Source organism: Rhinopithecus roxellana, chromosome 2 (assembly GCF_007565055.1).
Source record: "Rhinopithecus roxellana isolate Shanxi Qingling chromosome 2, ASM756505v1, whole genome shotgun sequence".
NCBI classification, from domain to species: domain Eukaryota; kingdom Metazoa; phylum Chordata; class Mammalia; order Primates; family Cercopithecidae; genus Rhinopithecus; species Rhinopithecus roxellana.
The window spans coordinates 17,963,771-17,977,750 of NC_044550.1; the positions used below are offsets into that span (position 1 = coordinate 17,963,771).

General features: G+C 38.6%; 2 protein-coding genes across 4 annotated transcripts in view; one reads left to right on the top strand and one right to left on the bottom strand.

The window, feature by feature from the left end:
• INTS12 (integrator complex subunit 12) overlaps positions 1-9,384 on the bottom strand; it is a 26,058-nt gene extending 16,674 nt beyond the window's left edge. Inside the window, exons 1-2 of one of the 2 annotated variants that reach the window (XM_010371551.2) lie at positions 9,285-9,384; positions 702-866 (exon numbers count right to left, since the gene is read on the bottom strand). In XM_010371551.2, the coding sequence (XP_010369853.1) occupies positions 702-857 (156 nt within the window). In that variant the 5' untranslated portion in view covers positions 858-866; positions 9,285-9,384. The other variant, XM_010371552.2, reaches the window with a different exon arrangement.
• A 39-nt stretch (positions 9,385-9,423) lies between these two features.
• The window catches only part of GSTCD (glutathione S-transferase C-terminal domain containing), a 137,628-nt gene continuing 133,071 nt past the window's right edge, over positions 9,424-13,980 (top strand). The window contains exon 1 of one of the 2 annotated variants that reach the window (XM_010371555.2): positions 9,424-9,664. The gene's annotated coding sequence lies outside the window, so the exon portion shown is untranslated. The remainder of the gene's footprint in view (positions 9,665-13,980) is intronic. The other variant, XM_030915874.1, reaches the window with a different exon arrangement.

The window sequence follows — 13,980 nt, forward strand, 5'->3', positions numbered from 1 at the left end:
GAAGTTACTGCATGCCTCAGTTTCCTTACATAAAATGCAGAAAACAGTATCTATCTTAAAGGATCATTATTATAATTAAAATTAATTATTCACATAAACTACTCAGTACCTGGGACATCAAGATACATTGTCTATTATCACCACACAATTATAAGATGTAAGTGGGATTTAAAACAGGTATGTTTGGTATCAAAACATATATTCTTTTCACATAAAGTTGCCATTGCCTGCTTTGTTATTATCAAGACAGGAGCTACAAACTTCTCAGAGTTCATCCATACCTCCTTTTCTCTTAAATTATCCTACCCATATTCAATTTATATTGTTGAAAAATCTGTGCTTTTACCTGATTTTTTTAATCCTTAAAACAATAGAGAATAATCAGAAGTAATCTGTGGTTATATTCAGCAGCTTAAAAAAAATTCTGATCATAAAGAATCGGAAATTAAAGTAAGTCGTAAACAAGTGAATTCATATACACACAAAGCAGTAGAACAGAATATCCCACACCCCCAGCTGATTTTTCTATGTGGTGTAACAGTTCTCTGAAAACTTGAAGGAAAAAAAGAAAGAATATAATTTCTCCGTGCCACAAGGACAGATTATTTCAGCAGAGATTGTTTTGAGATGGTCTATATGTTATCAATGTACTACCACAGGTCTTATAAAACTCTCTTCAAGCTTTTTATTCATGCAGGTACCTTTTGAGATGGACGGTAACTGGAATCAATGCCCCGAGCCAAAGATTCATCAAGCAGTGCTTTTAGCTTTTCAGCAGAATCTTTACTCTTTGAATGTAAAAAACCTAGTGCTTTCAAAAAAATGGGATCAAGTTCCAAGTTCACAGTAGCAGCCATTGCAAACACCTGAAGGAAAAAAAAGAGGACGTAATTTAGAAGACAATGCACAATTATCTATGTCAAAGTTTTACTCTTCTGTTTTTTAATTTATAATAGATAATACTGTGCACATGATATAAAATGTAAAATTACCAAAAAGTTATTACAAATAAAAGTAAATTTCCTTCTTATTCCTGACAGGCATTATCTAGCTCCTGCCCCCTGAAACAACTAGCAGTATCAGTTTTCTGTGTATCCATATTGATGGTAACGTTTTAAATCCAGGTAGGCGTCTCCCTGCCACAGAACTCCTTCCTAGCTGTGTTTTAAAAGATACACTTTGCAGTTTCAGTACATAGAAGTTGATGGGTTTAGGTCAAGTTTACTCTGCATCAAAATTTCTTCTCTCAAACCTTATTTCCATAACACAAAGGAAGACTTAGTGTGCATGTGTTTGTGTGTGTAAGGGGTATCACAAGAGGGCAGCGGTGAAAGGGTGCGTTAAGTGATTAGCTGTCATGGTCACTGCTGCCGCTTTTACCTCAACTCTTTTTTTTTTTTTTAAACTCACCTCTTTAGTTCTCTGCCCCAACCATGAATGTCTCAGAAAACATATTAATGATAACCTTATTTGATCACATTTAGATTGTGGTATCTCATGCATTAACCTATTTTTAAAAGTAAGGTTTCTGAGGGATAATATCATAACTACTTAAAACACACACACACACACACACACACACACACACACACACACACAGAGTCTATGACGCGTTGTGTCCTAAAGAGCTTAAAAAATAGCCAAGATGGATAAAGATATACATCAAAGGCTTATGAAATTCCACAATACTAAAAAGTCTTGTTTTTAGTTAATACCAATGCTATCATGTGGTTCTGCTTCTGGTTGTCACTTTTTCAAAAACCTCTCCAGGCAAGAAATTATCAAAATAAAAATGTATTCTTTGTGTTCAATCCTTTGATCAATATACTATGACTTGAAATCTTCTATCCTCGAGGTTAATATTATATTAATGCAACACACTTGCACTGCCATAGTTAGAGAACTGTCAGCAATTCCAGTTATCTCCCATTTTCAGGGGTTTATAACACCATTAAAACTTGCTGTAGGTTGAATCCTAGCATATGAAAGCACATCTGAAAATGGATTTTGTTGTTCCCTCCCCTCCAACTTCACTCTTCAACCTTCTCCACATCTGACAAGAAACACACATACACATCACTAGGCTTTTTTTTTTTTTTTTAAGTTCCCAGGAGGGTATTAGTTATCTACCTGATAACTACAAAATTATTGTCAAATTCTGTAGTATACTAAAATACCATCTGAATCACACATGGAAAGGAATCCAAAAGTCAGTACTACAATGAAAAAGTTACCTTATCTCAAACTGTTGTATTTGTAAGAATTTAACGAAATTGAAAAGCAGCCTCTGTCACTTCTTAAAATTATATTATTACATACATCACCTCTACATAATGATAGGTATAGGGAAGTTATTTTAAAATTTACTCAAGGGGCTGGTCTCCATGTACGTTCTGAGGAAAAAATAGCTCCTTAATAAAATGTCCATGACTGAAAGGGTAAACATGCCATTCCTCCAGTATATACAAGGGTAACAGCCACCTAATCTCTTTTTTCTTTAAATTCCACTCCTATGACAGTTTATTAATCTTTCTACTGATCTAATTTCATATAGGTAAAGGGAATAGCAGTTTACTTGTCCGATTGTTATGAAACAGTTTAGTTTATTGGGTACTGACCAAAGGGTTGACACCTAAAATAACCCTCATAGAAAAAACATTTCTTGAAATTTCTATGCTGAAAAATGAAAGCCAAGTATTTATTGCTATGTATTTCTACAATCACAGGTAAGAGGTTTACATTACAGATTAGGTGACAAGAGTCAGCACCTAGATTACAAGACTACAGAAGTCATCAACACCAACATTCCAGTTGGAACCTTGGAGTCAGTTCTTTTTATGCAATCTTACCATTATAAAACTTAACAGGCTTTGTACCCCTCCCCTAAATTACTAACATGGCCCTCTGGCCCAGTGGTCCCCATGGTGAAATACAGAGAAAAAAATATTAATTGTAAAATTTATTTCTATTTCTATTTTGTAAAAATCTATTCACATACAGAGTTATAATAGTGTATTATATAATTGATCTTTTAACCTCAAGGAGCTTTATCTTCAGCCAGTGAAATCTGAAACTTGCCACAAATGGAAGGAAGAGGTGTAATTTAACAAAATTGAAAAGCAGCCTCTGTCACTTCTTAAAATTATATTTTGAAGATAAAGATAAAGGTGCTTTTCAATTTTGTTAAATTACACCTCTTTTATTACAATCAATTCTCCTTTCAGACTACAATCTTCCATTACTTTATCTCTTCCACTGCCTTAACCCAGGGACCTCTTCAAAGTGCCAAGTCAATCTTTCTTCTGTATTTATTTATTATTTCTCTGTTCCCATTCCACTTGTTCTTTGTTACAGAAGCCTCCAATTTCTTGTCCCTTCTGCTTTCTCCTTGTTGGCACCCTCTTGCCCTGACTTTTGTGTCCTCACCAAACAGAAAACAGTAGTTGAGCCTAAAATAAAACACTCATGGTTATGTGGTTTATATTTTATATTTTAGTTTTCTATCTTACTTTTACTCCCACTTTTCTGTTGCCTTCTCTAATTTCTGTTACTTTTCCTTCCTTACTGGCAAATATCCATATAGTAAAAGAACTTTATTTTCTACAGCAGTCATAAAGAGGTCAGCAACTTGGTGTAACTGTGTTGATCTATATATACAAAAATATTTTCCTGGAGTTACACCAAATCATGTTACTTCCATACAATTCCTTTCCTGTATATTCATTCCTAAACCCGTGGCCAAAACAGACTGTAAAAGAGCCATATCATTCTTACTACGGATTAGAGTTCTAGAAAACAAAGTCCTGTGTGTGTGTATAAAAGAAAAATGTATGTACGAAAGAAATTTAGTATATGAAATGTAGCTTTCATTTAAAAAATAGATGTTGCTTTAAAAAAGGAATGTGAGAAAATTAATATTTATCACTTTAAAGCTTTCACTGACCTAAGGAAGTGGTAGTAGCAGTATTGATAAGAGTGAATTCTTAGGTGATGCTGGGAATTAACTGTGTCAAATGCATACAGCACAAAAATCCCCACTACTAAACAATGACCTTTTTTCTCTTTCTCTTATTATCCTTGATTTATTGCAGTAAGCCGTTTACTTCCTATCCAGCTCACATTCTGTGGTCCAACCTTTCAATAACTCTTTCAGTACTCTAGGCACCCGAAAGCCCTGTAGTTTCCCTACTTTATAGACATCCACCCTGCTAGTCATTCTCTCTCTGCCTGCACCCAAACTCTAAGTGCAACTGGGAATATATATACACCCTATCTTCAGAATCACCATTCTCAGGTTGGCATTCAGTACAACTTGGCAATTCTCTCATCTTTCTCTGGTCAACTCACTTCCCCACTTTCTGCAAAGACCAGTTACGCTTTCTCCATTTTCTTTTAAAATTGCTTCTGCGTTTCAGTAGATGGCCTCACCTACTTCACAAAGAAGAGAGGCTGTCAGAGAGGAATTAAGTCAACTTCCTTCCAGCACATCTACAAACTTACCTGCACTCATCCTTTCAAACTCTTTCACATCTGATAAAAAAGGAGAAGGTCGCTCTCCATGCAATGTCACCTGGATCTGGATCCTATCTCTTCTTGTCCCCTCTTGAACCTTGGCCTATGGATTACTGCCCATATCTTTTTTTTTTTTTTTTTTTTCCCAGCCTTTTCTTTCTACTGGCATCTTCTCATTGACATTTAAATATATTCAAACATTTTCTATCTTTTCTCTTTTACAGGAAAACTTTCTCAGAAATCATCTACTTTTGTACTCTTTTTCTTCATTCCTTCTACTTACACAGCAATTCTTGCAATTTGGCCTTTGTCCCAGTATTCCATGAAAATGCTCTCATGAGTCATTCGTGGCCTCAATCAGTAAACCTAATACATACGATTTTCCCTCCTACTTCTTTGTCAGTCATCTTTGGAGGTTCCTCCTATTCCAATTAAAAATGAGATCCTCAATGCTAGGTTCTGGGTCTCTCTTTGTTCTACATCTTCTTCCAAAAATGTGTCTCTGAGTCAGCAGCATAGGCATCACGTCAGAACTTAGAAACGCAAACTCTTGATCTCCATTCCTAGGCCTACTGAAGAAAAAACTCTGGGAGTAGGGTCTAGAAATCTGTGTTAAGCCTTCCAGGCAATTCCATCTACTCTAAATTTTGGGAATTATTGCTCTAGACAATTTGATCTATACAGTCCTTTGCCAGTGATTACTAATACATCTCTGCAGTCCATGTGTCTCTCCCAAGATCCAACTGCCAGCTTGACATGGATATCTCATTGGTGCCTCCTATTGAATGTGTCTCCAACAGAGCCACTCATACACTCTTCCCTTTTCTCCTAACCAGTTCTTCCTCTAGTAATCCCTTTTTCAAATGATGTTTACCCTATTGCCCAAGCCAGTAACTCAGAAGCTGCTTTACCTCTTCCCACTTCCTTAATTCCCACCCCCAATTCAATAACCAAACCTCTTAAACATATCTCAAATCTATCCACCCTTTTCAATTCTTACTACTACCACTCTAGACCAACCTATCATCATCTATTATTTGGCCCACTGCAATAGCTTAATCAGTCTCCCACAACCACTCTTGTCATCCTCTAAACCTTTTCATATCACTTACTTCCTTAAAATCCTTTTATTCACTTCTCACAATCCAAAGGTTCAAGAATAAGATTCTTAACAAGGTCTCTAATTCTCTACATCAGGGGTCCCTAACCTTCAGGCCATGCAGCAGGAGGTGAGCAGTAGGCAAGCAAGTGAAGCTTCATTTGTATTTACAGCCGCTCCCATCACTTGCATTTCTACCTGAGCTCTGCCTCCTGTCAGATCAGTGGTGGAATTAGATTCTCACAGGAGTGTGAATGCTATGTGAACTGTGCATGTGAGTGCTCTAGGTTGTGTGCTCCTTATGAGAATCTAATGCCTGATGATCTGTCACTGTATCCCCCATCATCCCCAGATGAAACCGTCTAGCTGCAGCAAAGCAAGCTCAAGGTTCCCACTGATTCTACATTATGGTGAGCTGTCTAATTATTTTATTATATCTTACAATGTACTAATAAGAGAAATAAAGTGCATAGTAAATGTAATACACTTGAATCATCCTGAAACCATGTCTTCAATGAAACTGGTCCCTGGTGTCAAAAAGGTTGGGGACCATTGCTCTACATGATCTGATAATGCATATAAAGCCGTTACAACAGTACCTGGCACATAGTTCACACTCATTAAATGTTACCTAGTATCTCAGGCCATTCTCACTCTCTGTTATAGCTATATGACTTATTTCAAGCCCTCCAATATACTCTTTCTTACCTTAGTTCTTCAGTAGAAAGTGTGCCACCCCCACCTCCATCTTAAGTCACCTCTCAAGTTTCTGTTTTTCCTACACATTCCTTCAACAAAACTAGAAGTTTTACTGTTACATAGTCCAAAAACATTCTGTACTTATTTATAATATTAATCACACTGTTAATTATGTAAATAATCTTTCTTTCTCATCAGCATGTAAGTTCCATGAAGGCAGGCAGTGGACTGGTCTTGCCTACTGCTGTAACCCCTGTCTGGCAGAGTTCCTGGAAAACAGCAAATAATAGTAAATGTTGGCCAAGTAAATACTTGTTATCTACTTCCAATTTCATAAAACTTTCTCCTCCCTTGAGTTCTGTTATACTTAACTTTTCTGTTTTTCCTCTTCTATCTCTGACTACTCTTTCTCTGGTTTGTCTTCTGATGCTTGTTGCTTCTGGTATTGTCCAAGTGTTTGTCCTTGGCTATCTTCTTAGTTCTGCTAGCAGTTTCTTCTTGGTAATCTTATACACATCAGGTTTTCAACTATCATCTCTTGGTAAATGATTTAATATGTTTTATCCCAACTCCAATCTCTCTCTCTCGCTTTCTTTTTTTTTTTTTTGAGACATGGTCTTGCCCAGGTTGGAGTGCACTGAGATCATGGCTCACTGCAGCCTCGAACTCCGGGGCTCAAGCGATCCTTCTGCCTCAGCCTATCAAGCAGCTAGGACTACAGGCATGTACCACCATACCCATGCCCAGTTAATTTTGTTGTTTTTTAAGTAGAGACAGGGTTGTGCTATGTTGCTCTCATCTGGTCTCAAACTCCTGGGCTAAAACAATCCTCCTGTTGTGGCTTCCCAAATTGCTAGGATTACAAGTACGAGCCAAATCTCTTAAATTTGAATCTCGTGTTTCCAAATGCTTAGTGTATGTGTCTATCTGGTTCCTTAAAGGCATCTCCAATTCAGTTACAACTACAATTGAGATTCTGATTATCCTCCTGAAAAGTTCCTTGTCCTGCTCTTTCAATAAATGACATAACTTACTTTTAGTCAGGTTTGAGACCAAAGTCTTTCCTTCACTGAGTCTTTCCCTGCTCCTTATATTCAAATAATCAGCAGTCCTTTCCTGTGGATTCTGCGATATTTTTCACACTTGTCCTACTTTTCACTTCCACTGCTACTAATGAAATTCAGGTTTTATTAGCTTACTTGAACTATGGCAATAACCTCGTTATTTTCCTTGACTTCAACTTTGTTGCCATACGAATTTTCCTGAAACCCAGTTTTCTTCCTTTTCATTAAAACAAAAAAAAAATTCTTGCTGAGAAGTTAGGGCTTTCCACCACCTTCAAAATAAAGTCCACATTTCTTGGCCTAGCATTTAAGAAGATTCAGTAACTGGCACAAATATTATCATTCATCAGCCCCAGATCTGCCTTATAGCTAGCTGGCCCTACCTCTCTTTTTTTTTTTAATTTTTTGTCTGGGAAGCTCTTTACCTATTTTTATATTTCTACATCCTATCAAGACCCTGTTCAAATACTTCTCCTGAAGACTTGACTGACAGCTGCTGTGCCCCTCTCCATTCCAAACTCTATTAATAGTCTCTCCCTTCAAGGATATCTCACAGTGCTTTTTCATGGTAGTGCAACTTTCTCCCTTGAAGTATTTTTTTTTTTTAAACAAGTGTTATGTGCCCTACAAAACTCTGAGTACTTTAAGGGCAGAGTCTATATTTATCTTTTTGCCTATCCCTTTGCCACTTTGCAAAGTACCACAAAATAATGGCTATAGAATTACTGGAATTAAGTGATCAAAGTATAGTGGTCTTATCTCTCCTTCTATACAACTGTAGCCATTTCCAAGGTCCCTTCAGCAAAAATCACAAAAGTAACTCACCCCTGCCCGCACAAAAAACCTCCAAACATCAAAAAAGCAAAAGCAAAGCAATCACCTCCTTCATGACTGGAGACTTGTAGTACAATGTTCCTATTTGTAAAACTCTCATAACCTTTCACCTAGCTTGCTTAAATTCATTAATCCCACTGGCCTGTAAACTTGAGAGCAGGAACTTGTTTTGTTCACTGTATTTCCCTAGTGCTTGAAACTTAATAAGGGCTCAAAAATATTTACCCAATGAATGAACTAGGTTTTTTGGGTAAATGTCACCTTATAAGGCTTCTGTGATTTCTCCAACCTGAATTGGGCATTCATATATAAATGTAAGTATGTGCTTTCTCCCAGATCCATTTTTCACCCTACCTGGCAATCTCAAAAGAAGTCCAAAGTTGATCATACGCATGTGCCCCAGATGAAGGAAACCGAATCTATGCACACAGAGTGCAGTATTACCGTTGCCATTTCATAATGGCTCTAAAAAACTTTGTTCTTCATGACTTCGCAAACTCTTGCAACCCCTTCCAATAAACATTCTTTTAAAGATGCTGCCTTTTTCATTCCTCCAGAGTTCTTGGTTCTGGGTAACAATGATACCTTAGGGACACCTGGAATCGCAGGAGAAAAGGCTCCGATTCCAAACCAATCAAGTGACTGAAAGCTGACAGCAAATACTTGGAAAAAGAATGTCAATCCTTTGATCAAAGCATCACACATCGAAGGCCTAGAATGGGGGATGGTCCTTGACAGGGGAGCCAAAAGATGAGAGACAATGAGGGAGCTACGTAGAGAAGTGACTAAAACCCTCCGACAAAGTCCGAGGCAGGATTCCAAGTCCCTCGTCCCTAGACCTAGAAACATCCTCGGTCCGCATGCCTCGGCCCGCAACTTCCTCGGAGGAAGCACAGTCCTCACTGAAAGGGGAGAGCAGTCAGTCTAGGGTACGCAACCGCCAGAAGGTTATGATGATTCCGCTTGAGGAGCGAGGAAACTAAAACCCCATGTAGCTACTCTCCCACCTCGCTCCTAGCGGGGGGTCTCGAGCCTCCAGGAGGCGGCCGGGAGCAGAGTCGCTCAGCACAACTCACCGTTCCGCCCCGCCCTGCCGATCCGTCTGTTCCCGGTGGTCCTTCGGAAATGGTCCCGGCACTGGCCGGCTCCGAAAGCAGAAAAACAAAGGTTCCCACAGTAGGGGCGGGGGAAACGTTTGGCAGTGCGACAGTAGGAAGTGACGTTACTTCCCTTTTTCCGGTCCGCCGGATTATGAATGACGGCAGGCGGGAGTATTTTCCAGATAAACTGGCTGTCGTTTTTCTCCTGGCCTCTGTGGAAGCGAGTGGTCTGCGGGCAGCAGCTCCCAGAGGCAGCCTTGGAATTCCAGCTCGGGCTGGGCGGGAAAGGCGCAGGCGGCCCAGGTCTCCGACACGCTCACGCACCCTACCTGCCTTGGCCGCGCCTCTGCGACCAGGTAAAGAGGGCGCTCGGGCCGCCGGCTTCTCTGCCTCCGCGACCCCCTAAGGACTGCTCTTTTCTTCGGAGGTCTATAGGGCTGAGGATGCGGGGAAAGGGTGGGAAGGATAAGGGCGTGGTATCATTGTCCTGATTTTTCTCCAGCCCTGGGGCCGCCTCAAACTCCTTTTTGGCCACTCCTGCTGAAGGTGCGGGTTGAGGGCTCTGGGCTCCTCAGTAGTACGCGTTTCCCAGTTTCCCCCTAGCTAATCCCTCGTGTCTTCCTCTGCTGATGGAGAAATGGGACAGCTTCCAGTTGGAGGCGTTGGTGGGGGTGGTTTGATGTTTGCTGTTAAGTGTAATTTAAGACCTCTTGGGTCACACTTTTAACTTCTCTTCTCTCTTTGGCATTGAGTTTTCCATTCCAGCTCTTCCTAATTGCAGAAAGCAGTTCTATGTGAATACTACCTAATATTTACTCCAAAGGACTTGCCTCATTTTGGGCCATTTGCTTATGTTTTGTCATCACAGCAGTATCTCTTCGGTTTTTAACTTCTGTAGAAAGTTTAACTTGCATGAAAATTGCTTTGGCTTCAAAAACGTTTGCTAATACACGTACTTCCATCCCAACTTTCCCCCTGGTTTTGGGATTAGATGACTTGTTTTTTTCCTCTTTATTCTTAATGCCAGGATCCCATTCCTTGTCATAAATTCTTGAATATCAAGAAAATGCCAGCTTTAGTAATATATCGTGTGCTACATTATTGATAAAGAAGGTGGTATATTTCTATTTTATCTAAGCTTATCGGTAAAAGCAGTGTTTACAGGAGAAAATGCAAAAGCTAGCAAGAACTAGTGATAATTTTAAAATGTAAACATGGTCATTTAAATCCATGATAATAAACTGTTATAACACAACTAAATGATTCGCTGTCATATTTAATAAATCAAACATTAAGCTATGTGGGTTTTTTTTTTTTTTTAAACTGCCTGATTGGGGGCACACACCACTGAGAGGATTGCTTTAAGCATACTCATTACTAAAAATCGTGTATTACACCTGTAGGTATCGTTTTGTGAGGTCTCACTTCAAAAATAAGACTGAAAAGGTCAGTGAGATTTGAGAATCATCAATTCTTTTTATTTTATATATTTTGCACTTTTTTTTTTTTTTTTGCTTTAAACAGGGCTCGGGGGAAGGGGGGAGGGATTGCATTGGGAGTTATACCTGATATAAATGACGAACTGATGGGTGCTGATGAGTTGATGGGTGCAGCACACCAACATGGCACAAATACATATGTAACAAACCTGCACGTTGTGCACAAACAGGGCTCAAACGAGCATCTCTAGTAGTGGGCCAATCAAGTTTTTGTTTGTTTTGTTTTGTTTTTTGGTTTTTTTTTTTTTTTTTTTTTTTTTGAGACGGAGCCTCGCTCAGTCGCCTGGGGATGGAGTGCAATGGCGTGATCTCTCCTCACTGCAGCATCCGCCTCCCGGGCTCAAGCAGTTCTTCTGCCTCAGCTTCCCGAGTAGCTGGGATTACAGGCGCCCACCATCACACCCGGCTCATTTTTGTATTTTTAGTAGAGGCGGAGTTTCACCATGTTGGCCAGGCTGGTCTCAAACTCCTGACCTCAAATGATCCGCCCGCCTCGGCCCCCCAAAGTGCTGGGATTACAGGCGTGGGCCACCGCGCCCGGCCTGTTTTTTCTTTTTTAAACTTGTTTTACTTGTAGCTTTTATGTCATCTGTGATTTTTAAATAAAAATAAATACTAAGTATCCAGTTAGCTTTTCTAACAAAGAATAAATACTGAGTATCCAATTAGCCTTTCTAATAGCAACAATTTAGCAGCCCTCAAAATTAAGAAATTCTGGAGCCAGCTAGCTAATACATCTGTAGTATACACGGTTCCCTAGTGTGTGTGTGTGTGTGTGTGTGTGTGTTTATTCTAAGGTATTTAATGTAGTTTATGGAATTCTGTTATGCAGAATATTGGAATACTTGGAATGCAGATATTTAAACCATGTACATTAAAACAAGCACAGGTATTGTTTGCTGTGAAAATTAAGTAATTTTATTTTGTACTTGATGTTAGCCATTTGCGCTGTGGATCACTGTTAATTATGAGGTCTGGTTTAGCTGCAGGCATTATGACTCCATGGCAACAGATGATTTCCTGATTCTCCAGAGAGAAGATTACACCCTTTGTTTATGGCTAAGGTTACAGTAAGCTTTTCACGTAAAAACTTTTTTCCTACTTCTTTACCAGATAAGAAAACAGCTAATTTTAATCATTGGCTTTTGTTCTCTAGGACTTAACTGCATCCCATATTACATATTTAATGAGCTTGAAAAAAATCTGTTTTTTTCTTATCTTTTTTGACTTTAAATATTTAAGGTAATTGGCTGCTATCTGTTGAGCAGCAAGGTTTCTTTTGTTGTTGTTATTGGTTTTTTTTTGGTTAAATCTATGTTATTGTAATAAAATAGGGTGCAATATTCAACCAAATAGTGTTGTTTTATGAAAAACATAAAACCCAAGCTAAGTTATAAAATTCAAAATATTGAACATATGATGTAGGAGAGAATTTAAGCAGGTTTAAATTTTAATCTTTAAGAAAACAGTTTGTGATTTTTCATACTTATAAACTGTGTTGAACTTCTTATTTTGTACAATGGGTTAATGTGCACATGGATTACAGGTTTCACATTTATATTTTACCTTTCATGATTTCCTGGCTTTCAGTCTCAGTAACAAATATGTTTTTTCAGTGTTTGGGTGGGAAAAACTTTTCAATCAATATAAATCCCTTACCTTTCATGGAAAGATGCTTGAAAATATAAAGCATAATTTGGATTTTGCCCATCAAAGTTTGCATTTTGTTTTTGTTTTTGTTTTTTTTTTTGAGATGGAGTTTTCCCCTTGTTACCCAGGCTGGAGTGCAATGGCACCATCTCGGCTCACTGCAACCTCCGCCTCCCAGGTTCAAGCAATTCTCCTGCCTCAGCTTCCCGAGTAGCTGGGAATACAGGCATGCACCACCACGCCTGGCTAATTTTTTTTTTGTATTTTTAGTAGAGACGGGGGTTTCTCCATGTTGGTCAGGCTGGTCTCGAACTCCTGACCTCAGGTGATCCGCCCCGGCCTCCTAAAGTGCTGAGATTATAGGCGTGAGCGACCGCACCCGGCCCAAAGTTTGCATATTTTAATAGTGCCAGTTGGTAAAGAATTTGCTTTTAAATTATAAAGAAATAATAATAGCTAGTATTTATTTAAGGACTTAATATGTGACAAGCTTTGTTCTGTATAGCACACTACATGGTAGGTACAGTTATTGTCTCCATTTTATAAGTGAGGAAACAGATATGCAGAAAAGTTTTTTATAGCTACTAAGAATCAGAACCAGGATATTTGCACCCAGGTAGTCTGGCTCAACAGTCTCGGCTCTAATCTTTTACTTTCTAATTCTTGTTTTATAAATATTTTCGCTAGACAAATGTATGAAATCTAGTTAAGATTCTTAGTTCCTTTGCCCTGGATATAAGTATACATAAAAACTTCTGTGCTTGCTTTATTTATGAGTTTGGTTAGATTCCATTTATATTTTTCCCAATTCACCTCACAAAGGTGATCTTATTTCTTCATTTTAATTTATACTTAGTTGATCCTTAAAATAGATTTATTAATTTGGAAAAGAAAGAATGGTGTCATGAAGCATGAAATTCATATTGTACCAAAAATAAAGTTATTAATAATACTCTCAGACAGTGATTTCTAACATTCATGTATGCACATTCATTCCTTGAACTAAAGTTTGAGTTCATTAAACACTGGAGATATTATAGTGTTAGGTGATAAGAGCTATGAAGAAAAAGGGAAGCTAGGTAAGAGGCTAGGGAGTGCTTTTTCAATTCGGGCAGTCAGGAGAGGCTGTTCTGAGTTAATATTTATGCAGATAAATCAATGAAATGAGGGAGCAAGCCATGTGAATCTCTTGGAGAAAAGCATTCTAGGCAAAGAAATAGCAAGTACAAAAATTCTCCAGTGGGAGCATTTCTGGCACCTTCCAAAAACAGCAAGGACAACTATGGCTGGAAGGGAGTGAAGAAGGATAAGAGATGAGGTCAGAAAGGGATAGCTAGGGTCACAGTAGGCCTGTAGGCCATAATAGGAAATTTGGATTTTATTCTGAGTGTGCTGAAGAGCCACTGGATGGTTTTGAGCAGGAGACATCTGATTTATGTTTTTAAGGATCATCCTGTTGTTGGAGAATGGACTGTTTTATGGCAAGTGGAGGACAACAGTTAATAGGCTTTTGCAGTAGTCCT